Source organism: Triplophysa dalaica, chromosome 20 (genome assembly GCF_015846415.1).
Source record: "Triplophysa dalaica isolate WHDGS20190420 chromosome 20, ASM1584641v1, whole genome shotgun sequence".
Taxonomy (NCBI): domain Eukaryota; kingdom Metazoa; phylum Chordata; class Actinopteri; order Cypriniformes; family Nemacheilidae; genus Triplophysa; species Triplophysa dalaica.
Genome location: NC_079561.1, coordinates 11,717,859 through 11,745,682, shown reverse-complemented (window position 1 = coordinate 11,745,682; position 27,824 = coordinate 11,717,859). Strand labels below are relative to the sequence as shown.

Below are 27,824 nucleotides of genomic sequence, written 5' to 3'. Positions count from 1 at the left end.
GCCACATTTGAACAGAGGACACAAAGAACACAGTTTTAATGCAATTTAAACATTTTATTGATCATATATGGTCTAGTTATGGTTCACAGAACCAACAAAATACAGTTTTTTACTATTACGGTGGTGGCATCAAATGTGAAATAAAAAACTCAGTAAATTCTATTAGAAAACAAACTCATGAACACTCAAGAAAAGTGTGATGCACACATTCCATTCGTTTAACCAATAATAAACGATTAAAAATAATCAAAGACCTCTCAATTCAACAACACACTCAACGCAGGTAATAACTCTATACAGTCCAACAAATGAATAAACACACACACATTCTATAGTTTAAATAAAAAAATCATGATTCTGATCAAATATTCACAGTCTTTTTTCACAAAGGTACACCTCAGGAGACTTTATATAGTTATTGGTTGTGTATCGGTTTAGAATCAACTCACAGATGTCTTCCCTAAAATTAAACAGACAAAATTGATGATTTTACAATAAGAGTCTAGAGCTATGAAATGTAGTGACATAGCATAGATTAAATCATTCAGCTGTGGAAGATTTAGATGAAAATTCTTATTCAAAATTTGACTTTAATAACAAACATTGCTGTCTTTGGAAATTGGAGCACAGTGTGAGACATTTTCAACACATGGGAAACTCTAGATTACACTCTCCAATCTAATTTCATTGTACTTTTATCAGTCAAAATCAGTTTGCTTTTGTGTATCTGTGAATATATAATTTGTTTTGTGTACCTAAAGGGCTTTTTATTTTCTCACTTGGGCCGATTTCCACTCAAGAACAAAAGAGAGAAATGAACACGGCAGACTTTGTTCTCGAGAGCTTTTCCATACAAAACACTGTAACAAACTGAACAGCAGACTACTTTAATTGAAAAACACAGAAAAGTAGACCTTGTACCAACAACATCTTTAAAAACGACCAATACAGTTAGTAAAAAGCTTAAAGTCAATATTTTGCATGTGAAATATGACCACTCACAGTAAGCAGTACTCCTCTACAATACAGTATAAATAACAACCATATTTGAGCTAAAGCAATGGAAGGCATGAGAGGTGTTTCTTAACATGCAGTATCACAAATAAAATAAAAACTCAATGAGGTATATGATCTTTATGTTGCATGAAAGGTTTCAAGTAAAGCCATGCATTAAATACCTAAACAAGATGTTTTACATGCACTAAATTAAGTTTTAGTTCATGTTTGGAAGACGGAAATATCATAAATACTTTCTTTAGTTTGTAAAAATGTTACACATTGAATGCTGAACCACAGGGATGTTGACAGGAGACACGGACCTGGAGAACCCACATACTGTCAGATATTGTTGTTTTTTAACACACTAATCATAACAGTAACTATTTTTTACCAGGCCTATAATACCCAAAACCGTAAAAAACTGTCAGATTTTAACATTGTGTTGCACAAAGCTGTTCACTGTAGCACCTGTAATTCAAGATTGTTTGTACAGGACATTTACATGTCAGCCTTTGTGTTCCTCTTTAAACACATTTTTTTTTAAATAATTGATAATACAATTTAGAAATTGTAAAAACAAAAAGTAAATATTTATAATTTATATAATTTATATTTTGTTTAACTCTACAGATTAGCGAAGTGTCTCAAAGAGATTTAGTGTAACAAACACATACAAATGACCCAACAAATGTTTTCCAATAAATATCCACGTTTACGAAAATAAATTCGTGTAACATCATTATAATACTGAAGGTTGAAGCCCAGCTCACACAGAGAAGGATAACCCTAACGCTAACTATATTAGCGTCCACACCAATGGATGATACCGTTATGTTTATTCTCAGCTCACATGCTAAAGTTTCGCAATTTTAATACATAAGCCTTTCAAATTCAAATGGATTTTGATCAGCTGTCAATATTTAATTGTTCATCAGCGGAAAAAAAAAAATCACTCTTAAAGTGATCCCAAGCTTCTCTCTATTGCTACAGTTACAGGGTGAACCTCATTATTTTCTTCATTTTAAAACGATCGATATCTTTGTAGTCATCTTTACAGTTATTCATGGTGGGAACGGGCCTTTAGACAAATCAAAGCGGTTGGAACAAGTCTCCAAGATCTATGTGAACAAATTCTCACAGTATGAAACTTTAGCCTTGGCACAAGCGCTTCATTCCGTACCAGCTTAGTGCAGTCCGAGGACGGGATCTCAACACAAAAGTAACATACGTTGTACATGTTGACCCTCAGATGAAGGTCAATGTATAGTGACAACAGAGTGCCTTATGACATCAAAGTGCTCTTGTCTTTAACTTCACTCTAATGCACACAAACATTAGCAAACTTCAACACATTGCATTTATGCAGCTTAATAGCAGCGTATATAAAACTCACAATACAGTAAACTGTTAAAATCTTTACAGTTCTTTCCCAAAATCTAGTGAACTGCCTCACTGTACTACCTAGAACAGCCATAACTTGTATAACCTTATAAAGTATTTGACCTGTGCTTCTCCACCTGACCTGCAGAGGTCGGCAGAGACCAAAGTTTTTGTACTGTTTCGAACTGAAGATTTACAAACATGAGAATTGTCCAAATTCCTAATGCAAGTACTCTCCAACATGAGGTACCTTATTAATAATTTCAGCTTTAATAACGACGTACAGATAGAAGGGACGGTACACCCAAAAATGAAAATTATGTCATTTACTCACCCTTTAAAATGCTTTCTAGGTAGGCAGCTCACTAGGTTTGAGAACAAAGCTACCAGGTACCGAACAACGGCTCAGCTAGGATTCATCTGTAATTTGACACAATCCTGGGGTGAAATGTTTGAGATTTATGCGGAGCAAAATTTGAGGAAATAGTTCAGGAGGCAGAGGGTCTCGGCAGTGAAAGACTTAATCCGTCTGTTACATTTAGTGGTGTAGATCAGTCACAAACGGACAGGAAGACTTGTTGAGAAAAGTCAGAGAGAAACTAGAGATCATGACGATATCTGATCATAGAGAGATATTAAGGTGATTGCAGATAACAGAAGAAATTGAATCAGCAATAGTTAGGAAACCTGGTTGTTCATGTAGAAGTCATCTGGTGCCTTGCTTCGACCGAAGTCAGGTTACTTTGCCTTGAACATCATAAGGTGAAGGAGGGGTTGTGTTTCCTAACTTCCTGTAGCAGACACTCTCGGTCAGACAGAGCTTTGTGGAGAGCAGACTGGACATCAGCGAGCCTGGACTCGAGAGACTTCATTAAACAAAAAACATGATATAATCACATCTATGTTCATGTATGGAATCACAAAAATCTTTATCAATGAATACAAGCCAGTACTAGAATTTGACATGATATGAAATGACACCATGGACAGTTTGAAGACAAGCACAACCCAGTATATTCATTTCTCACATATCATACTTTGTTTTTCTTCTCAGTTCTAGAACAGGATTGGTCGGCCATTTCTTGACACACTTCCGTCTCGGACGCTGGATGATTCTGAGCAGCTGCATGTGTTAAAGAAAGAAAAAAAGTTTAAAGGTAGTAAAGTGTTTGATGACCAAATGACGAAATGTTTATTGAACAAAAAAAATTGATAAAAAGAAAACTACAGCATATCAGAAATATGAGATTTATTCAAATATACAAAAAAAGAAGAAAAAAAAATATGTCAGAAAATAAAGCAAACATTGAGTACAGTTTTATCTGTTACCAGTTATCTTGTAAGTTAAGAGAAAGCCTTTCCCTGCCAAATACGTGATTTTACGGCAATCCATGTTTCCACTGTTTTGCAGTAGGTGGTGCTGTTACCCATCTTATAAAACAATACAGCATATACAGATCCAAAAGGAGTAATTACTCTTTGTATGTTTGTATAATCAGTCTGCATCTAGAAAATTCATGCGGGGAATGAGTAATTATTTGTGGAATCCTCTGTGGGGCTAAAGAAGTCCAAACTTTGCACACATGTTGTAAATTGTTGCAACATGCATACAAATTTTTAAAAGCATCTTTATAAAACACTCAAATAAAGAGAAAAAATGTGAATCGTCCAGTGTTGGACATCATCTTTTGGCCAATTCTGTAAACAAATGTACAGTCAGCAAAAAAAAAACTATCCTTCAGGGTGATCCATGAAGATCGGATCATCCTGTCGGAACTTTGCGATAATTACTTGCAGATTATCCTTTACTTATGTCTTATTTCACATTATATAAAATGAGCAAACTCGTGCATCAAAAAGGACTCACGTCTCAAGCGGAGTATCCCATCATCTAAACGCTCCAGCACAATGCCGTCCAGAGAGAAGAGCACAGGAACAGGCTGAGGAGCGGTTGGGTAGACACGAGGACCATCATCCTGACAAGAGAGCAAATAAAATGACACCTGCAACATCTAACATTGAGCATTTTGTATATTTGCTTCCTAGTCTATTTATTGTCTTTCATAAGAGTTGTCTTCAAAGTGTTTCACTTATAGCTCATTCTGACCTTTAGAGTAACAGTACTGTCCCGCATCCACAGTCTCATTGGCTGTGTGTCTGCGCTCAGCTCATCCTCCAGGAAGGGACCCAGACCATTTAACGTAGATGCCAAAAGCTCAGCTCTGCATCCCGTCAAACACATCTCCATGAACCCCATGGTCTCAGACAGAGAAGAATGCCTGCCCGCGCGGGGTCCCATCTCTAATCTGAGAGCCGCCACTGGGGGGCAGGAGGGAGCTCGAAGACCTGGGGACAGCGGACCGATGGGAGAGGCAGAACCAGCTGTGAAGAAGAGAACGGAGATAAAAACATTATGAGAATATCTTTTGGTAAATGTGTTCTGTGTTTATGCATAGATGTTAACTGCATGTTAGAATAGGTTTCTATAGGAACAGAGACTACATGAGAGAGAACTGTGGTTAGAGGAGCAGATTGTATCTTGCGAGTCGTGAATATTACGATCAGGTGGATTTAAATTGAATCTCATTTGGATTATTTGCATTGTGTGTTTCCAGTCAAATGTTTGACCTGAGTGTCAACAGAAAAACTCTTAGTTTATTCCCCTTCATGTCATTCCTGTATGACCTCTTAAGAAAGCAAAAGAAGATATTTGGAAGAGGGTTGGTAACCAAACAACATTGACTTCCATTGTATGGAAACAAAACCGCTGAGACATTTCTCATAATATCTTCTTCTGTTTTCCACAGAAGAAAGAGTCACATACAGGTGGGTTATTCATCATATAAAGTTTGTTTTAATAGAACATTATACTTTTAGAATGTTTAATGTGGAAAACGGCCTGTAATGAGTAATCTGTAATGAGAAAGAAAAAAGCGCGACAAGAGAATATTAAGCATTTAACAAGAAAAATGTAAACTAATCTGTTAGCCATTTGAAAGGTACTTTTCTTCACATAAAAACACACTTCTGTAAATATATGTTTGTGTGTTTAAACAGATTTTTTAAATTGTTACAGAGGGTGACAATATCAGTCATGTACACTTTTTTCTTCCACTATTTCTTCATTTTTATTATACACAAATATTCTGTCATATATCTGGCTGTCACTTTTTGTCGCAATTGTTGTTTTTCAGAATATTTTAATTTTACTCTGTTTCAAACAACATATAATGCACTCAGACACGTTGCAGTTATGATACATTCAGCAGAAAAAGTAATAAAATACACAAACAATTCTTTTTTACAATTATGTTTTATAATTAAAATCTTTACTGCCATGACGTTTTAGGGGTTTGTGAGAATGACCTAGGTTTTGAACATCATGAGAGAATTTTTATTTTAGTGTTAGGTAAGAGTGAGGCTGTGTTCAGATTTGTCCCCTTTTTTTAGGCTGTTCGCGTCTGTTTTATATTATAATCCAATGGGATAAAAGAGTTTTAAAAAAGTCCAAAACAACGGTTTTATCATAGTTTTGTGTAAATGTAAGTTTAATTTTCACTTTCAATAACCTTTGATGGCATTTCTCCTGAGAAATGAGTATTGTTATAATTCAAATAGACTTCTGTTACGCTGCCTATGAAGCCTGTCTGAATCTGTTTCTATGAGCTGCCTTCGTGCACAAACGCTGCCTCAGAAACTTTTTCTTGTCAAAAAAGAAGTCAAATGTAAACACAGCCTCAGGGAACTACCCATTTAAAACTTTACTGTGACTGCAGCTTATAAAACTTAAATGTTAGGTGTCCTAACCCTGCATCAACGTCAGTCCTGTAAGCAGCTCTGTGACTTTATGATTGCCAAGTTGTTTAGGTTGAAGTTCTTTGGCTTCCAGTGCCACTACAGTATCTTCTCCATGCTTCTCTGCCAGGCCACCCACTCGGCTCAGACACAGAACTAACACAGAAACCTGAAAACAACAGAAGAGCCTTTCATCCAAAAATTTTGGGACAATCTTCTGGCCTTGTATTACTTCAATCCTGACAGGAATGTTTGTGTAAATTCATTGCTTTTGAGAACTACCATGCTACAGTGGGCTAGGTAACACTTACGGTATCTTCGGCAAGGTCTTCAGTGCTCTGGGACAGGGAGCTGCTGAGGTCCGCCGATGATCCACCTTCTGTTCCCAGTGCGGGACTCACACAACTGTTCATAGCTGTACCATTAGGTCGCAAAGAATCCACACCTGACTCTGGAAGAGAAGTATAAGGCCTTTGTCAATAATCGTGCAGGATGGGATTAATCGTTTTTGCCATGAAAGTTTTATTATGAATACTGCAAGAGAACTAGTTACAAGTACCTGAGTCCATGAGTATGACAAAGTTATCACTGATGTCACTGTTAATGGATAAGCCATCGTCTGCCATGCTCCCCTCGACAATGGCACTGTCACAGGAATTCTGGGAAGGCGACTGTTTCATGGTCTGTAGCCGCAGGCTCCCCATGAAGGAGGAACTAGACTCATTGCTTGGCTCCCTACAGCCAATGATTTATAAAAAATATATAACACCACCTATTCATCATCAAGTCAATAACATATTATGCAACATGTTCAAGTTATGCACTGAAAAATTATACATTTCTTGTATTTTTTACACTCTAGTCCTACATGTGTAACTATGAACTTAGTAGCTACCAACTCTGAACGTAACCCTTTAGTAAATGTTACTAGAATAGCCACGGGTAGTCTTTTTTAATAACGTACTGTGTGCATAGCACTTGAGTTTAAACTGGGCATTTTTTTCAATGAAGACATTGTTTCAAGGTTGTTCAGAGGGTAAATGCATCAATTCAGGCATAATTTCTCTGGCACAGAGTCAAATATAGTGGCCAAGTGATAGAGTTAGGGCTGTCATGATTATAAATTTAGGCTAACATGACATGACAATGAATTGTCTAATAAATAATTGTGATTACAGGAAATATTAGTCAGTTTTAGGTCCTTATTACGATTATTTGTAATACAAATTATGTAGAGATGCATCGATATTTTGGCCAATAATCAGTATCGGATGATAAAAACGATTTTTCACACTATTGGTTGATAGTTAAAGAACAGCAGATATCACTGAATAATTATTCATATCGGTGGAGAAATTTAGTATCGGTTCATCGCCAAAATTTTGTGTGCTTCATATGTTAACAAATTGTCACAAATTATGATTTTACAAATGTATTATTTTTACAGTATAAGATTAATACACTTAGCACCTTTAAATATTAATTTATTCAATGAATAAAAGTATTTTCCGAATCAATTACGATAAAGTGACCATAACAGAATACACTATGCTAAACACCCAAATTAAAACTGATATAAGAGAATAGGATCGCCTGCCTCTAGATGCATCAAAGTTTGGAATTAATTTGATCAAACGGACACAAAAATACAAAGCTGGTACGGTGCAAATGATGGAGAAATGTAATTTGACTAGTGTGATTATATTGTGAAACTATGGCCCAGCAAATCGATTGCAATATTCATTTGTTATAATAATAGCATGATAATCATTTAAAACGTAAATCGTCAAACGAGCCAACTACCATCATAATATTTAGCTATTGGAAATATTACTCAAAACCATTGATTTCCAATAGTCTATCGGCACAATCCTAGTAAGTGCAGAGCAAGGAGGATGAATGTAGATGTGCAGCAGATACTACTGATCCACATTGTGTTTTCTTAATGTGTAGAATAATTGCATTTATCCGAAATCAACCGGAATTACTTTGAAATATTTGTATAGATATATTTTGTACACTATAAGACCTCGCCAAAGCAAAAAAGTTCCCAAAAAAGTCTTACTTGTTTTGAGGAGTGAAGAGCTTAGTCATCGCAGATCCTCTGCTAAGGATGCTAAAGGCATCTTTCGTGATGGACAGCGCCCCCTTGGTGAGATCCAGGGAGGCGCTGAGCGCATCTTTGGTTACACCTTTGGTGGCATTTAGGGCGCTGGACAGTTCGCCTTCCAGGCTGAAGGTAGAACCTTGCCGAGAGAGTACCGTTGAGTTCCCTGGAGAAAGTTGTGGTGATTGAGCAGAAACCAGAGCTTGCTGCTGCCTCTGTCCACCCACTCCCTCCTCGAGGGCTTCGCAGGCCTCCTCCACTGAACCTTCCTGCTCTTCATCATCCTCGTGATCAGCTGTTTCCCCATTTCGACCCAGCCCACTGTCCTCCAGCAGGCCAGGCTCTCCGGCGTGGTGGGATGGCGAAAGATCAGAGTCGGTCAGACTGGGAGTGTCTGTATCCTCTGGGGATTGGGCTTCTGGCTCACATGCTGCAGGAGGAAGCAGCAAAGTGAGTTCAATGGCCTCCATTAAGACCGAGAGACACACTGAAGGAGAATCTGTACGTGACTCTTCTGAATGTCCCAAACTCTGGACATCCTTGCTCAAATCTCCAGCTAGTCGGGCGAGGTAGTCTTTCATCCGCAAAAGGGCTACAAACTGGTAATGGTTGAGGAACATTTTGACAGGAGTGATAGACTGGGCCAAAATGTGGATGGAGGCCAGGGGAGAGTTGACTTGTTCATTGGTGTGGTTGAATTGACCTGATGGGACATCCCCATCCATACCTTGCGGTGTGACTGGGACGGAGTCTTTGCTAGAACTGAGTAAGTCTCTCCGCATGCAGAAGTCTTTCCTGAAGGCAGCAGGGTGGCACATCCACAAAGACATGGCAAAAGGCTCCACGAAGGGAAGAGCTTTGCCCCTGAGCCCTCGACGTGCCCCCTCAAAGCCCATAGCAACTCGGGACAGACTTACAGACCAGATGTCCTGAGAGCGAAGGTGACGTCTGTCTGCTAAGAACAGGGACTCCTCTTCCAGGGAGTGTTGAAGGAACCCAGATGGAAGGGGTGGTAGGACACTCTGATCACGAGGGAAAGGTTGGCACGCTGTGGACTGGAAGAAAGGAGAGCTAGAGAAGCTGTTGTAAATGCTGCTGAGGTCAGAGCGAGAACCATGAGGACAGTGACGTGTGTTGCTGAAGACGATCTGAGGAAGACTGACGCTTAGTGACTGAGGCCGGTCTGGATGATCCAAAATGGAGGATTCCAGGGGAATGACCAGCTAGAGGAATACAAAAAAGTATCATCGACCGCACCAAATCTATAGAAAATGCACAAACGTGACTGCTTCTTTTCTTTGTAGACTGTTAAATGTGAACATGAAACAGAAGATACAGGAAAAACCTTACCAGAGGTGGAAACAATACATTTCTGTTTAATTAATTGAGTGAATCATCCAAAGATTTTTTATGTACTCTGTAATTGTTTTATTTTCAAGCATATAAAGTTACAAATTGCAGCTTTAAGAATTCCATGTTGTTCCAGTTTTAACAGAAAGTTAATTAACCAAAGTTCAAAAATCATAAGCCTTTTATGCCTTGTTCCTTCCACTCCATCAGCGACATTTCAATGGACATTTCATTTAAATACGTAGAAGTTTAGCGAACATTGTCGTCAATAAGTCGCCGGGTTCAGTTGCGAAAAGATTAACTATGTAAATGATGAGCGACTTTTGGAGTGACTACCAATGGGGGCGAAGCCAATGGACCTTACATCATCCGGCTCTTTTCAGTTTCTGCAGTGGACTAACTTATTTGTTTAGAACTGTTACTAGAACAACCAGAACTAGACATGCCTCAAAACGACCTCATAGAAAGACAGGCGACAACAGCGATAAAGTTACTGGCATGGTGAACACAGCCTTTGGTTAGGGTTGGGGCGAAAGACGGTGACATCTTTCATCGCCGAAGAATGACAGCCATCACAATGTTGGGCCAGTCATTCTTCGTCATCAGGGGGGTCCGCGGTTGTCCGCAGATCGTCGTACGTGATCTGCGTAAAGCACATTCCCAAGACAGCTGTTGACAGCCGAGTCCACAGTATGACATTCTGAGCATGTATCGAGCTCGTCCAATCGTGCTTATCCGCAGTTAAGTATGATTTGGAAGCTGCGTGACGCCTATGTGCGCGAGACAGACGTAGAAAGTGAACGCAAACATTGAATCGTAGTAATGCGCTCACGTTATTGTGTGTGTAAACTTGTCAATGATGACCTGAACTGTGCGCGTCCGCAATGGCAGCGGGAAACATCATTACGGCGTGACCCGCACATTTGACTAATCACACACACACAGCCTACACCGGTGGGCTCACGATCTCCTCGTCTTTACACATGAAATAACAACCAGACGAAATTCCAAATTTGCAGGTTGTACATGTGCGAACATTTTTTTTTTATGTGTTTTGGTCGCAGTCTGGAGCAGTGATATAATTGTTTTAAATGTTTTGGCAGATGGCCATCTAGCAAACTGATATACCCCAACCCTCGCCTCCCCCTGCCCCCAGATGTCATCGTCCATCGCAATGTTTCCCTATAGGCATCGTCCGATGCCAATTTGGTAGACATCGGCCAACTCTACTATAGCTAGAACCATACAGCCTTTATTACGAATTTCTATTCAAAGCATTTCAGATCTCTCAGTTTACCTTCAGTTTTGTTGCATCCACGCGAATATCGATATGTTCGTCACTTTTACTGCTGTCTTGGAGGTGGTAGAAGGCTTTGACTTGATCCAGTGTCCTGTGTAGACCCCTTGAGAAGAGAGTCATCCACAGTACACTTGGAGCATCCAGACACACCTGTAGACCATTCAGCTGGGCATAAAGGTTAGAGCAGGGTACTAAATAGAAGGAGAAAAATGCAATGCAGAAAGAAAGAGTGCAATATTCAAATTAATTATTTCACACGTGTACAGAGAAGCAAACAGATTCCATGCTTGAGAGTTTCTACAAATGTGCAATATGTTTCTATTATATTCATTGACTTGCGATTAAATAGGGTAATCAAAAGTGTAGCTAACACACCAGGAAGTCCAGGGTTATCAGGGAAGTAATATTCTGTGAATTGTAGGTGAATAGCAGGCGTGTTGTCCGGCAGATTAAGAGACTTGCGGTTACAAGATAGCAGGGACTGCGTTCTCTTGCTGTGACGCCCCCCGGTGGACACCTATGGCAACAGAAGGCATATTAAAGGGATAGTTCACCAAATCATTAAATTCTGTCATGAATCACTCACTCGGTCCGTTTACTTTCGGATAATTCATTTATTTGTTATTGTTTTCAAAACAGAAAAACAAATAAACCGTACATTTTTTACATATTCCACCGTATACGAGATATTTTTTGTTTTTTTACAGTGCATCAAATGAATACACACAAAAAACGAAACATCAAGTACCACCGAGTGGTGGTATATGTATATGTGTTCAGTGGTGTGTGCCACTTAATCCGTAAACAACCATACAGACACATAGGTAGACATTTCTGTGCAATGTAGAAGTATACAGTTAATGAAATAAAGAATGCACCTATATGGACGCGCACGCGCCAGTGCTCGTGACAGCGATGTATCTGACAGCGGGGGAAGTTACCATAGCCCCCGTTAAAATATATAGTGAGAAAGGCACGTTTTGCACTTTAATGTGTTAAAAAATTGCATAACTAAATTCCCATAACAACCAATAAATCCATGACATTTTCTATTGTGTATTGGATAGGGTTCTATTGTATTCTTTTATTTTTAATAAAATGTAGTGAGTGGTGTGTAGTAATATGAGACATTACATGTTGATCAAGCAGACTGTAGGCTATATTATAAAAACAATTTCTTCACTTCTTTTTATCATGGTACACTTTGACCGGTTAACCTTTACATTCGCATACATGAATAGGAATGAATAGCTTTCATTGTCATTGCAGGCAAAGCAAACAACGAAATTCTTAGAGCACCTCTAACACAAAACAAAAGACAAAGAAATATTTGTAATATAATACGACAAAAATGCCCTCTGGCTGGCGCATTAGAGCACCAAACACCAGGACTTCCAGACACAGAAGCAGCTTCTTCCCCGAGGCAATCTCCCTCCTAAACAGATAACTGCTCCTTAAGAGCAATATTAGACTTTCACTACTCCTATAGTGTGCACTATAGTGCCTTATTATATTTAAATTAAATATTGTAAATTCTACTGTTTTTCACCGTGTACAATGTTTCTTATATGTTATTATCCCCTATTTTCTCTACAATCAAACTCAGCTAGCCTATAATGTAATATACAATGAAAAGGACAGGTTTTGATAAACTTATTTTTGTAAACAGCTATCATGCATGTAGAAATGTTTAGTCTTGTGTATATATCATTTTTATGAACTTAACATTCAACAACTTTCTCATTTTAAGTGCAAACAAAGGATCAAATTGTATCGGAAGTGCAAAACGAGCTGCTCTCACTATGAATTTAAATGGGGGCTATTGTTGAACTTCCCTTGCTGTCAGCTTTCCACCCACACATGCGCATTCTTTATCTCAGTAACTGTACATAGTGCTTCATTGCACAGAAGTGTATACCTACATATTTAGATATTGTTGTTCACGTTTGTAGTGGCACACACCACTGAAAATGCGCTATGTTAAGAAAAATACTTGTTGTTTCGCTTGGTTTTGTTGTATATTAATTTGATGCACTTAAAGAAATATTGAGTAAAACAAACCATGTATTTGTATACGGTGGAATATGTAAAAAATGAAACGGTTTATTTGATATTCTGTTTTGAAAACCAAAACGAATAAATGAATTATCCGAAGGTACACGGACCTCACTCTCTAGTTGTTTCAAACGTGAATAAACTTCTCTATTTGACTGAACACAGAGAAAGATATTTGGATGAATGCTTGTAACCAAACAGCTCTTGGACCCAATCGACTAGCATTGTAGGAAATTGATGCACAATATTACATTTTTGCCGATATCCGATATGATGATATTTCCCAAGTAATATTAGCCGATAAGCGATACCAGTATACTGTAAGTCTAGAAGTCTTTTTTGACGATGATAGAACAAAAGGTGCATCTCTTTTAAGTGTTTTTTCTATCATAGCATTTCCAAATACATTTCAAAAACCCCTTATTACCCAAAAGTTTTAGTCTGTAATAAAAAAGGAATCCTATATTTATTCACATGTCTCTTGTTATATTTTACCTTTAGTAAATATCTGCAAAACTTATCAATTTAAAATGTACATTATTACATGAAGTTTGTAAAGGGAGTTTCACTCTTTGTCAGCAATAAAACAGCACATAGTAACAATGTCTAATAAAAACCTTCAAAGAAAAAACCCAACAACTATTTAACAAGTACATACCAAGTGTTTTCCATTCAGACTTATTGAGGATCATTGAGAAATTATCAAAGTAGGCAATAAAGATTGGATGGCCTGCAACATTTTACAATTTAATGTGAGTAGACTGAAATTATGATATTTGGCCCAAATCTTACTAACAAGATCTCAGACATTGAGCCTGGCCCTTTGTGTTCATATGTGAAGTCTACAGCTAAAAATCTGCAGTGTGTCCCCTACCATAACCTTAGGGGGGTGTTCGCCCCTCCAACAGCCCCCCGTCCACCTTGAATGTCAAGTTAATTTTATTTTCGAAATAGCGCCAGATCACAAGAGAAGTTGTTTAAGCTTTTGTATAGAACATGTATTTTCCTTGTTCTTGGTCCGGACTTCCGTGCCAAGAAAATATAGAGACCGCACAACCCTCTTTGCATTTTATGCATTGTGCACTTCAAACAAAAAAAAAACACAGTTGTTCTACACATTTTACTGATATATGAGCAAGCTGCACTGTATCTATCTTCATTGTGCGTATGAAAAGGTAATTTAGACCTGATGTATGTCCAAGTCGTCCACACGGATCACCATACAGCTGGAGCGGAGTCTCTTCAGAAGGGACAGGGCTCCTGAACCCTGTTGTGATGTCTGACCTTGTTCAGGGCTAAAACTGGACGAGGCATCCCCATCTCCTTAAACAACACACGGTGAGACCCATTCAAAATCCAATAACATTAACAAAGGCCAAGATTAAAACTGTAATCCGTAATGTCTACAACAAGGAGAAATTCTGCAGTCGGGTTTACCCTTGACTTTTTTGGCTGGAGAATCTTTAGGCTTTTCTGAAAATTGTGGAGGGATGCCGAGATCCTCCACTCTTCTCTGGAACTCCTGCAGCAGTTTGGCTGCCCACTGAATGCGAGCCTCCATCGCCCCGCAGTGATGCTCCCAGTGCCGACAGCCGTCACCTATACAGCAAACATCACATTAACACCAGACATCACTTATCAGCACGTGATCTGCATCTTCAGTTTCTATGCAGCAAGTGAAAGCATCAAACACACTATAACACAGTAGATTTTACCTAGACGTTTTCAGAAATGTCCTTTATTGTTCCTCACCTGGTCTATGGAAAGGGTAGTAATCGCAGCCCAACTTCCGGAATGTCAGCTGCATCGCACCCTGGGTGCCTGGAGGCGGAGCTTCATCTATGTGTGGAGGTCAGATCACGTAAGTACGTCGTTTTTACAGAATCTTAGTATGGCAAACCACTAATAAGGTGGATCATATTCCTACCAGGATCTGAAGAGCGGTCGTTGCAGATATGAAGGTCAAGACGGGAGATGAAGGTGTGGTAGGACGATTCTTTGACATCGTGAAGGTCGAAATACTGGGCCAGTGTGCTGGGGGTCCCGGCCGCAGGGGAAGGAGGCGTTTCAGTCCACAGAGAATGAACGCCAGGAGAGGGAGGGGCGGTCTGATGCACACATACAATGAGACATAAAAACACTCTGCTTGCTGTTCATGAACAATTAACTGCCAATGATTGAAATGAAATAGGTTAGCCCTGGGATCAATTAATAACATCTATTTAACACGTCGAATGTGAAACTTCTTTACAATAAGCTGTTTTGTAAAGACAATTGGATCTAAAGGCTACACTGATCGTCAGGATGTTTACTCAAAATTTGAGTCATGCGGCATGAGTCAGCAGCACGCAAACAAAAACCAGTCATCGCAGATAACCAAAAATTCTAAATAAACCACTCTACCAACTAGTACTCTAAGTAGTACTTCTGCAACAAGACTTAAGTTTAAAATGTATATAATTTTATTTGACAGGATGTGTACTGTATAAGCAGCAAAGCACGAAAATGTTGAAGCAACTGTGGTAACAACCAGAGACTTTTTTTAGTGTGCTTAGAACTGCTCTGTATTTATTTACCAATCCTAAACATTTATTCGACACATAAATGTCCCAAATGTTGAATTCAGCCTACCTGAAGTGTCTCAGAAGCCATGCTCTTCCTCTGCTGGGCAGATTTCTCCATGGCTTCACTCAATGATTTGGCGTAGTGGATGATGGCTTTGAGCTGGGAGTCTGTCAGCACCCACAGCAGGTCATCCAGTATAAACAGCAGCTTAGAGGCCAACACATTACAGTCCTTCACCTGACATGAAGAGTGAATAGAAACACAATACTTGTCATGTTATGTCAAATGAAAAATGAAAAGTTAAGGAATGATAACAGTGACACTAAATGTAAGAAAAGACTGATATAGTTTTATTGGAAGTAGTTTATTTTTTATTCTCTAGTCTCATAACAATGAGCCAGTATGAGTTCCATTCTCTCACCCATTCAGTAGCAGTGTCAAAATGAATTAAGGCGATGGACACTGAAGAGAGTAATGTTATTGAGCCCTATTAAAGGGATAGTTCACCTCCCAAAGAAATCCTGTGATCATTTACTCTCTTCGAGTTGTTCTAAATCTGTATACATTTCTATGTCCTGTTGAAGACAAAAGAAGATATTTTGAAGAATGTAAAGCAAACAGTTCTTTAACCCACTTTTGACAACCATTGTCATTTTTCCTACTATGGTAGTCAATGGTGGCCAGGAACTGTTTGGTTAAAAGCATTCTTCCAAATACCTTTCTCTGTGTTCATCAAAACAAAGAAATGTATACGGATCGGTACAACTAGAGAGTAATTCATGACAGAATTTTCATTTTTGTGTGAACTATCCCTTTAAGCAATTCTGCAGACAGTGTAAATATGTACCCTGCGTTTGAGAGCGATGCGTATTCGTCCTTGATTGGTAATGAGACGGAGCGGCGTGCTGCCCAGATCCTGCTCTTCACTCTCTATAGCATCAGCCTCGATGCGCAGACTCTGCCAGTTGATCTCCTTGAATGTTAGGACCTGTAGGAAGTCAAAGACAGTTTAAGAGACAGAGTAACCATTAAAGAAGTGTATCACAGAAATCCCACCGTATATGGATGAAGGTATAAAACATGAAAAATCAATGTGATAAACCAATGCTTTGGCAAGTCTTTTTGCTATAGAATACTATATATAACAAACATGAAAACTTAAAAGGCTAAAGAAGTAAGTTATACCCTTTTTGGGGAAAAACTGTAATTTAAATAAAGCAACTGGCCGATCCCAATTCTTTAAGCTCTACATAACAGATATGTAGGAGCTCTGATGACTATCACCGTTCACCTTTTTACCACAGAAGTTGCCTTGTTTGTATTATTTACAGCTATTATGCATACTATTATTAAAATAAAGCAATGAAATAAAAAGCATAACAGCAGAATAAAAGCAGAATAACGCTCGGTCTACAACAAGCAATTTAAAATGCTTTAAAAAACAAGGATTATGCAAAACACTATCCATACAGGGACCACATAATGTCAAACTAAACATAATTGTAACCTGTAAATTCATTGCGAGTAGTTTGTGAAATCGTCTATATTTAGAGACTTCTGATCGGGCAGTACGGAACATCCCTACTACCAACATTTGGGTTCAATCGCGGCGAAACTCCTATAGCCAAAGATGAGAAGGTAAACCTGCAAGTGTAATGCATTTCTATTTTTACATCTAATTCCATTATAGCCTGAGAGAGCCAGATTTATCATTTATATGACCTGGCAACCTCAAGACTGTCCATCTATAAAACCAATTTGTTTTGATTTCATTATCTAATGCCTGTCTGGAAAAATATTAAAGGGGCAGTTCACACGGAAATGGAATTCTGTCATGCCTTTATAAACTGGAATGATTGCCTCGGTTGATCATGAAAACATTTTGTTTGCTCTTTACCACGACATTACTATGAATGGCGACTGGTCACTTCTGAGCTTAAAAAAACACCACAAGTGTGTAGTGCTTGTAGTCTATTATTTTCAATAAATTGGTTGATCGGGTTCACACAATCTTTTGAACCAATGACTTGTTCACTAACAGGGCTGATTCAGTATCCGAGATGGCAATCAGGTCACAACATGTAACAAATGACGACAGAATTAGCATTTTTAGATGAACTGTCCCTTTAAGAGAAGTTTTCTTATACGCATGTGAGCACGCACTGTGAGCAAAGAAAAGCAAGTGAAAGAGGAACGAGACTGTTAGGACAGCTGTGATCTGATAACTGCAAGTGTATTACATCAGTATCATCTCTGTCACATTTTACGATTTTTTGAATGATAATGTGATGGGTGTAGACCTAACCCATATAAAGTACATGAACTATTGTAACCTTTAAACAAACACCTGCTCCTAGCTCACTGAAAACAGGTGGTAGTGTGTGAGATAAAGATGTATCTCTGTACCTCTCCTCTCTTGGGATGTGTCACGCGTGTGTAACGCAGGTCGGTCTTCTGCCAATTGGGATTGAGGCTGCAGCCCTGGAGCTGCCAGAGCTCAAAGGAGGCGTGGAACGCTCGGGCCTGCACTTTAATCGTGATGGAGTTGATGATCACAGACATTCCCTCAACGACCTTCTCAGCAAATCCATATTCACTGTAGAGTCAAGAAACAGGCCACATACATGCATCAAACAGGCTCTGATGAACAATAGTCATGGTCTTCTAAATTGAATACACAAAAATTAACAAAAAAATTACCGGAAGAAACTGAAAATGATGCAAAATACAGATGTGAAGGAGAGCACAATGCATGTCCTCATAAGGTGCTGTGTTTCCATTAAAATTGACAAATGCACAATTTAGGAAATGAGAAGCGTTCTATGTGTTTGATATATTAAGATCACACTGACCTTTGACCTGCAGTAATGGCAATAGGGGAGGGGCCATTGGGGGGTCGGGGTTCCTCACATGTCCTCATTTCAACTTCTACTTTGTCCAGGAACTTTAGAGAGGAGAAAGAGAAGATAGAAGTTTGGTCATCTCTTAATAAGTTAAAACACAGAAGAACTGGAGATTTTTGGTTGAAACTGAAAAAGGAATGACAACAACATCCAAAGAGGGGAGTTAAAGGAATAGTCCCCCTTCAAAATGAAAATTCTGTTGTCATTTACATGCCCCCTTGTCATTTCAAACCTGTATGACTTTCTTCTGCAGAACACAAAAGAAGATATTTTGAAAAATGTTGGTACAGCACAGCCCCCGTTCACTTCTATTGTAACCAATGTAAGTGAATGTGGGGCTGTTAACAACGCTCTTCAAAATGTCTTCTTTTGTTTTCTGCAGCAGAAAGAAATATGACAGGAGGGTGACAATGAGAGAATTTTAGTGTGTCAAATAAAATAAAAAAAAACACTGGTTTTATTGTATTTTAAAGTACGTTATTTGTCAATTAGATATCATTATGGATTGGTTTGGAAAGTGGAAACACGCTTCTGTAAACTACTGTAGGCTGCTGATAAACAGAATAAAAATATAGTCTAGAAAACCACCCTAACAAAGAATTGTCAAATGAAATGTTGTTTCAAAGAAGTGAAAGCAAGCAGGAGATGATATGATAAAAGAATGATAAGTGACTGAAAAAAACAAAACTTAAATGACAGTTTCATGATGTGAGATTGATGGGGAAATTCTCACCAAACATATCGGGCTTGTCTTCAACTTCGTCCATTGTATCTGGTGGGGGAAGAATGAGACTTCAATTTCTGAATCATTTCATAATGTTAGTTCAGAAACATAATGAGTATGTTTCTGAGCTAACATAATGCCTATTGTTTGTGCCTAAGACAAACGGCAAGCATCATGTTTACAATACACTCTGTCTCATGCTCTACTGCTCGATAACAATGAAAACAGCTACTGGCTCTCTCACAGACCCGTATAGCAGCCTTGTTGCAGTAGACACGGGTGACAGCCAGCCAGGTGGGCAGATCCAGCATGTTCTGCAGGACCTCCTCGTCCAGCTCCAGGTTGGACAGCTGGCCCTCTCCTTTCAGCGTACTCAGGTTGATCTTATCTGGGGAGAGGTTTTTTGTGAACCTACGGGTGGAAAAACAACCATTGTTATTATCTTTTAAATGGCATGATTTGGCCTGGGTGAACTTGCTTTCAATAACTAAAACCATTTCTACTTTGTGGAGAAGCGCACAGGTTATTTATTCAGTGCAACATAGCACAATTTTTAACACCATTTTTTGCTTTCTAAATGTTACTAACTTAATATCCTTTCAAGCTTTTACACATGTATAAATGTGAATTGATTACCTGCGTTTTGCAACTGTTCTGGTGTACTTTAAACTTCCACCCCCCTCTGGGTCATCTATATTTTAAGGTAATGAGGTCTGAGAGTTCAAACTCCTTTTAACCCCCATCACAAAGACGGTCATTGACTAACTGCGGTAATAAGATTACAAGAGTCTTTCAGTAAACCCACGGGAACATTTCTAACCCCTACCCTTAAAACCTGCTGTGATCACAGACATAGCCACACTGCGCACATCTAATATTAACACATCAGCGCTGAAGTCTACTTCTGCTCCCAAAAAACAAACACACCGGAGAATCACTTTAAATACACTGCACAGTGTTTTATGTAGAAATGTCAAAGATTAAAGCAGTTTATGAACCAATAAGCAAAAACTACAGTATTTCCAAGGCACCCTAATATGTTAATATATTGCATGATATGTGCTGTAAAAGAGGATTGTGACAAATTAAAAGATAATTTAAAAGAGTGATTATTTTATTTTAAAATGTACTTTTTATAGGTAAGCTATCTCACAGAAGTGGGTACCCCCTCACATTTTCATAAATATTTTATTATATCTTTTCATGTGACAACACTGAAGAAATTAAACTTTGCTACAACATAAAGTAGTGAGTGTACAGCTTTTTAAACAGTGTAAATTTGCTTTCCCTCAAAATAACTCAACACACAGCAATTAATGTCCAAACCGCTGGCAACAAAAGTGAGTACAACCCAAAGTGAAAATGTCCAAATTGGGCCCAAAGTGTCAATATTTTGTGTGACCACCATTATTTTCCCCAATGCCTTAACTAGGGATGCACCGAAATGAAAATTCTTGGCCGAAACGAAAAACCGAAAAAGTGGAAACCAAGGCCGAAAACCGAAACACCGAAATAAATTATGCCAATTATTAGTACCATTGCATTTATGGCTATGACCTTGTACTAACTTTACTAAAACCAAGGCATTGCAATTGCATAAATTAATATTAAAGTTTCAAAGAATAAATCAATTACAAATTATGCAAATATTTATTTAGCACATTGTTACAATGCACAGTATAAAATAAATTCAAACTTAAATGTTTAACTTGACCCTACTCATTAAATAATAATGTACAGCACTTCTGGGGATGGGGACTTCAGACAGATAAACATCTACCGGTTGAGCGGTAGAGCTTGTCATCTGACTGACATTTTAGAAAGATTTGAGCTAGTGTATTTAAATAGGGCCAGTGCATAATTAACATTTTTATCAAATAAAAAAATATCTAGCAGAAATATGGCTACAATCTTATAGTCATATAGAAGCCTAAGAACAGAATAGACTACCTATTATTTGAGGCACTTTCTTGCAGGATTTCACTGAACATATCAGACAACGAGGGTGCATGTCCCTCATCTGGTGCAGAGAGACGAGTCTTTTTTCTGCGCTCTGATCTCCTCCTCCTGTGCTTTGCGCCTTTTCCGTCTGCACGCGGGTTCTCCACATACATCGCGGCCCGGATCGCGATGACCTTCTTGCGATGCGATTGACGGGAATCGCGCGAATTGAGCGTTTGCGTGATTCGCGCGAGTTGACAAATCTGAACTTTGGCGAAAATTCGCACCGCATTAACCAATCAGGAGCTTGCTCTAGTAGGGCCGCGCGCGAATGATGCTAGTAAACTCAAAATGTTCAAGCGTCCAACTACACGCGAATAGCGCGATTTAAAGGGTTGAGTGTGAACACTCTATAAGAGTATTTACGATTTATACTGAAATATGTCCACACCGCAGACTTGTCGCTTCAGAGTACGTGCAGGTCGCGGTTTCTGTTTGCGTCATCTCAACATTTCGGCCGTATAGTTTCGGTGATAAAAGTCTTTCGGGCCAAAACCAAAAATGCCCCTTTGGGCCATGGAGTTCACCAGAGCTTCACAGGTTGCCACTGGAGTCCTCTTCCACAGCTGGTGAATGTTAGAGACTTTTCTTCCTTTACCTTCCATTTGAGGGTTTAGGTCTGGAGTCATGCTTGGGCAGTCCATCAGCATTACCCTCAGCTTCTTTTGGGGTCGTTATCATGTTGGAATACTGCCCTGTGGGCCAGTCTCCGAAGGGAGGGGATCTTGCTCTGCTTCAGTATGTCACAGTACATGTTGGCACTCATGGTTCCCTCAATGAACTGTAGCTCCCCAGTGCCGGGAGCACTCATGCACCCCCAGACCATGACACTCCCACCACCATGCTTGACTGTAGGCAAGATAAACTTGTCTTTGTACTACTCACCTGGTTGCCGCCACACGCTTGTCACCATCTGAAACAAATAACTTTGTCTCATCAGACCACAGGACATGGTTCCAGTAATGCATGTCCTCAGTCTGCTTGTCTTCAGCAAACTGTTTGCAGGCTTTCTAGTGCATCATCTTTAGAAGAGGCTTCCTTCTGGGACGACAGCCATGCAGACCAATTTGATGCAGTTTGCGGCGTATGGTCTGAGCACTGACAGGCTGTCCCCCCACCCCTTCAACCTCTGCAGTAATGCTGGCAGCACTCATGCATCTATTTCCAGAAGACAACCTCTGGATAGGACACTGAGCACATGCACTCAACTTCTTAGGTCGACCATGGGGAGGCCTGTTGTGACTGGAACTTGTCCTGTTAATCCAGTGTATGTTCTTGGCTACCGTGCTGCAGCTCTGTTTCAGGGTCTTGGCAATCTTCTTATAGCCTAGAGACCATCTTTATTTGGAGCAGCAGTTCTTTGCCATGAGGTGCCATGTTGAACTTCCAGTGACCAGTATGAGAGAGTAAGAGCGATAACAAAAATTTAGCACACATGCTCCACATTTACACCTGAGACCTGAAACACTAACGAATCACTTGACACCAGAGTGGGAAAATGGCTAATTGGGCCGAATTTGGACATTTTCGCTTAGGGATGTACTTACTTTTGTTGCCAGCGGTTAAGACATTAATGCCTGTGTGTTGAGTTATTTTGAGGGGACAGCAAATGTACACTGTTATACAAGCTGTTAACTCACTACATCACTTTGCTGTAATGTGTTAATACAGACATGCTCAAATTTGTTGGAACCCCTCCACAAAAAAGGAAGAATGCACAATTTTGCCTGAAATAACTTGAAACTGACAAAAGCACATGGCATCCACCAATGTTTATTCCATATTTAATAGAAATCAGACTTTGCTTTTGATTTTTTTATTCAACATAATATTGTAAACCCAATACATTATGGTTACACATGGCTCCAGTGAAATTAATATTATGCAACTTTGATATGACAGTTTGAGCAAAACCCACCCGATTTCCTCCTTCAAACGCCCCAACGACTCGTCTTCAAGTGGTAATTTCTCTGTGTGCTGCGATTGGCACAAAGGAAATGCATACTAGAAAAGACCTAAAAGTTTGTTCCTCAAACGCTTTTAAAAACTTTTAATAATAGTAAACATTAGGGTTGTGACGAGAGCCTTATCTCACAAGAAGAGACAAGATACTGGGTTCACGAGAACGAGACGAGATTTTTTTACTTTTTAAAATGATGAAATATATAGGGAAATTTTTTATTTTATTCACAAATATACAAAAAAACTAGGAATTGAACTTGTACTTTATGAAACAAATTAAACTTCTATTTTAATAAATTTTATTATGCAGTGATAAACAATATGTAAATACTGCAAAATGTTTTGTCACAAACTCAAATGACAGACAGTAATTGTACAAAATGTATGCTTTGTTTTCTTAGCAGGTGCAGCTTTTAGTAAAAAGCTGTGGATTTTTTTCTGTATGCTTTTGCGTAGTGCTGGTGTTAGCAGAGGTGGTGATCATTTCACACTGTAAATCCTCCTTCCTTCACTGACTGAACCCTCATAGACTTCAGAGAAAAAATGTAAACTACATAAACACATCATGTTTTATGCCTACATTGAACACATGTAAGAGAGAGATGATCCGTTTGTGAAGAGGTTTGCCTGTCAATGTATTTAAAATAGCGTAATGTGAACTTGCAATTGCTATACTGTACTTGTGGTACAGTCAGTTAAGGTGCTCCCTAAACACTGCTGGCCACACAAACAGCGGTAAACACTAGTGCTTATGTGCAAGGCACTGCCGACGCATTGAAACCAATCTGTCTAGCACGTAAACATAGAAAAACGGTGGGAACAATAAGGAAAACAGGTCTCACCACAACAAAATGAAGACTCGAAGACTCCCAAATATATTTTGAGGTCGCACAGGTTAAACTTCGGGAGCATATGCTATTAAAATGGTAACAATTTCGAGCCCAGCACTCCATCATGCTTATAGTGTGAAGAAATTGTGATCTCGTGCCATGAGATCTCGTCACACCCCTTGTAAGGACACTTTTACTATTATTTTAGAATCTTACTGAAAATGTTTTTAAATTAAGTATTAAAATGGAAGTCATTTGAACGATAACGTTTGCTGTCATTTTTTTGGTATAATCGAATGTTTCTTTCAGTGTCAACTAGTAGGAGCTATACAGTTTTAACGAATAGCCGACTAGTCTCGCACATCCCTACTCGCTAGCCAATTTTTAGGTCAAATCGATATAACAAATAAATAACCATTTTGACACCACAAGTAAAGTGTGATGTTTAAAGTCTTGAATTGATGTATGTAATTTTCATTATCCTCAGTGAATTGAGAAAGTAAAATGAGACACCATCCATGGAAGAAGAGTTAAAGAGCTTTAGATGAGAGAATTCTCTTTTGTTTTCACCTCAGTAAAAGCAGCAGTAAGTCAGCTGACAGAGAGCTGTCAGACCAGAGGACCATGAAAAAAACTGATTTATGGAAACTCAAGTCACCAGAGACTAGTGCAGGCAGGTGCGCAGCGGAACGTTTCTTTTCTTCTCTGCAGTTCTTTGAGACAGCTTAAAGGAGACATCATATAAAACCCCCACTTTTCTGTGTTTAAGTGCTATAATCGGGTCTCCAGTGCATCTAGCAACCCAGAAAGCGAGAGAAATAAGAACCCAGTAAGTTTGTTTTGATTGCGTTTCCCTGCAAGTTTGTGAGAATCGAGCCGTTCAGATTTCGCTCCGACTGTGACGTCCAAAGCGGATTTTCATATTATGCCACCCGCCCCTTAATCTACACAGTTCCACCCACCGCGCTCCGCCATTGTTGCTTTCACAAGCGACAGCGGTGTAGGTGGTGCCATGGCTAAAGTTCGTGGACAACATGCAATAGTCCAAACCTAGGAAGAGACAGGAGTGGATTTATTTTATTTTTAGTGGAAATAGATCCATAAGTAACCATAAGATCCATAAGATCCATAAGAAACCATAAGTAAAAACCTGCTTTTTTGCGCAAATAACTTCAAGCCGGAGTGCTTTTTTAACCTGGGACAGTATAAGAAGGATTAGCTTCAAAGTTGTTCCTCAAAACGGATCGAGACCGACTGAATGAGACAAAACTGCCGATGTAAGTAATATTTATCAACAGTCTGAATTGACGTAAATGTGCCGTTTATATAGGAGGATAACGTGATAGCGAAGGGAGTCAGTCACAGCTAAATAGAACGTTCAAAGCCAGTTTTAAACTTACTGTAGAAGTGCATATGGACACTTGGAGTTTAGCTGTATGAATGTTAATACATTATGTGTGTTAATATGTTTACGTGCGGAACCCTTTTTCTTTTGCTAGTGAACAGGGCGAACACTGGGGTTAGTTTTGAACTTCTCAAATCATTCATGCTAAGTCTAAAAAATCTGTCACAGCAAACTAGCTCTCACGTTGTGTGTGTAACGTTATAACTTGTCAATGAAAAGCACTAAAATCCATTTAATTCTGCTGAGATCTGCAGTGGATTCCGTGGACCTTGGATAAGCATACATGCACAAAGTAAGCGCATAAGGATGCGCTGTTTGCTGTGACGGATCTTTTGTCCCAGGATGAATGATTTGAGACGTTTATTTAGACGAAACTAACCACAGAGGAATTCAGGAAATACCATTAAGCTAAAACTATTGCCATGGCAGTACTACATGTGTGTTGTGTTGACAAGCCGGACAGAGTGGGCGGGGGTTCGCTGAGTCCTGGCTTAAGCTAAACCATGTCTGTGAGACCGGGCCTTGATATGTCAAAGTCACTTTGTTTAAGCCACTTAAAGGTACGAAAGGCCTACGTGTGTGTACAAGATCAGGATGGCACCACCTCCGCCTCATTTTGAGCCAGGAAAAACCCTATTCATGGCTTTATCCTTTTTTGGTTAAAACCTACACATTTCACACAGATTTTATAAATTATTGTCATCAATGATAATTAGTCAGTTCTACTCCTGAAACATGTTTGAAACACAGTTCCACCATATACAGTTGCCTCTCTTTCTTTCTTTCTTTCTTTTTTTCAACAAAACATTGTCCAAACACATTTGTTACGAGTGCATAACCTTTATTTTCAATTTAAACATGTTTTGAGTGAAAATAGGTACTTGTCAATGACTCTAGTTTCATGCTTTTAGACTAACATAAACATGCCCATCTGATGGCTTCTTATATTCTATGGGCCAGTTCTCAGGACAGGGCTTAAGCCTTACTATGGGTTCAAACCAAATGTGAATTAAGCCCTTTGCGCGAGCAACTTACATAAATCAATGCATTACATAAGTCAATGCAAAGATGCTCACAGACACGAACTCGCGAATGACGCCACGGGATTGTAGAGGGTTGAAAATATTTCCGTGAAGGTTGAAAATATTTGTCATTTCGCATCACTCACGCGAAAATAAAGATTTTTCCCGCAAGTAATAAAGAGCCTGGAACGCGATTGTTCGCGTTTGGTGTGAACCAAGCATTAAGCAATTGTCTCAGACTAAACAGCATGTTTGAGCTTTTTCACTGAAAACAGCTTGCACTCACATAACTAAAAACATTACTGTCTCATTGTTTTGACTTCAGATGCACACCACTAATGTGCTCTTGTAAGTCATGTTTGTAAAAAACAACCTCAATTCAACCAAGACCAAATCCTGGTTAAATCTAATCCTTGTCTGGGAAACTACCCTTATGATGCTTGCTGTTGTTTTTCTATAGTTAACTGTATGTCGAAGTTTGGGAATTGTTCTGGACGCACAAAGAATGAATGTATTTTAACATCTGAAACCTTGCCGGAACAAATATCATGCAGGACACCGTCAGACTCTCCTCCAGTAAAAAGTGGACACATGTTCCTGGATTAATATCAGTTCAAATAAAACAATCCCAGCATCACCTGAAAAACCCATCCCTGAACAACCACTAAACCAGAGGGCAAGAATATCTCGTAAATGTTCCCAACCCATAATCTTGAATAGATTGACAGGAATTTTGACCCAAGAAACACAGCCAACCTGTCAATATCACCTATGCATTGGCTCCAAATATTCAACTTTTTAACCCCTACACCATGTCATGCCATAAATTTTACATATCCATTATTTTCTTTCAGAGCAAACTAACATATCAACTATAGTTGCCAAGTGTCTCGTTTTAAAAGCCTTTTGTAGTTTAATCATCCCACATTTGCTCACAGGCCCAGTCTGTGTGTAACCTACATCAGGTGAATTGTATCATTTCAGCAAAACAACAGCAGTGCTGCTACAGTCTGTTAGGTTAGCCTGTCATCCAACAGGACTAAAACAACATCTCAATTTCCCTCAAATATTAATTACAGCACTACATGACACAACACACAAAGCACATGTAAAGTCACTATATGAGATGGGCTGTGTGCTTTATTTATTAGCCTTATAATGGAGTGACGCTGTAAACAGTAATCCGTCGCTAACACTGGGAGCCATGAATCAAAACATTACTCTTAAACATCATCTTACCTGGACAAATGCTTCAGGATCTGCTTTTTGATGATTCCTGCCATCCCGTCAGACAAGCTAACGTTACCTCTCTTGCATCTTAACAAATCTCTCGCTGACACACACACAAACACACTCACACACCCGGTCACGACTGACGATACTGCCTGACACAAATTGAGCGCCCCTAGCGACAGACAGTAAGAAA

General features: G+C 39.1%; 1 protein-coding gene across 1 annotated transcript; it reads right to left on the bottom strand.

Moving 5' to 3' along the window:
* Window positions 1-33: 33 nt before the first annotated feature.
* bltp3a (bridge-like lipid transfer protein family member 3A) lies at window positions 34-27,785 on the bottom strand. Its single transcript, XM_056733141.1, has 21 exons — window positions 27,638-27,785; window positions 19,427-19,589; window positions 19,188-19,226; window positions 18,404-18,495; window positions 17,958-18,147; window positions 16,399-16,539; window positions 15,618-15,788; window positions 14,914-15,094; window positions 14,739-14,825; window positions 14,424-14,585; window positions 14,173-14,309; window positions 11,307-11,448; window positions 10,929-11,122; window positions 8,240-9,504; window positions 6,734-6,909; window positions 6,486-6,625; window positions 6,187-6,343; window positions 4,487-4,761; window positions 4,247-4,355; window positions 3,417-3,502; window positions 34-3,245 (listed from the first exon to the last, which is right to left on the bottom strand). The coding sequence occupies exons 1-21, from the start codon at window positions 27,679-27,681 to the stop codon at window positions 3,135-3,137; spliced, it is 4,062 nt and encodes a 1,353-aa protein (XP_056589119.1). The 5' UTR covers window positions 27,682-27,785; the 3' UTR covers window positions 34-3,134.
* Between the last annotated feature and the right edge of the window lie 39 nt (window positions 27,786-27,824).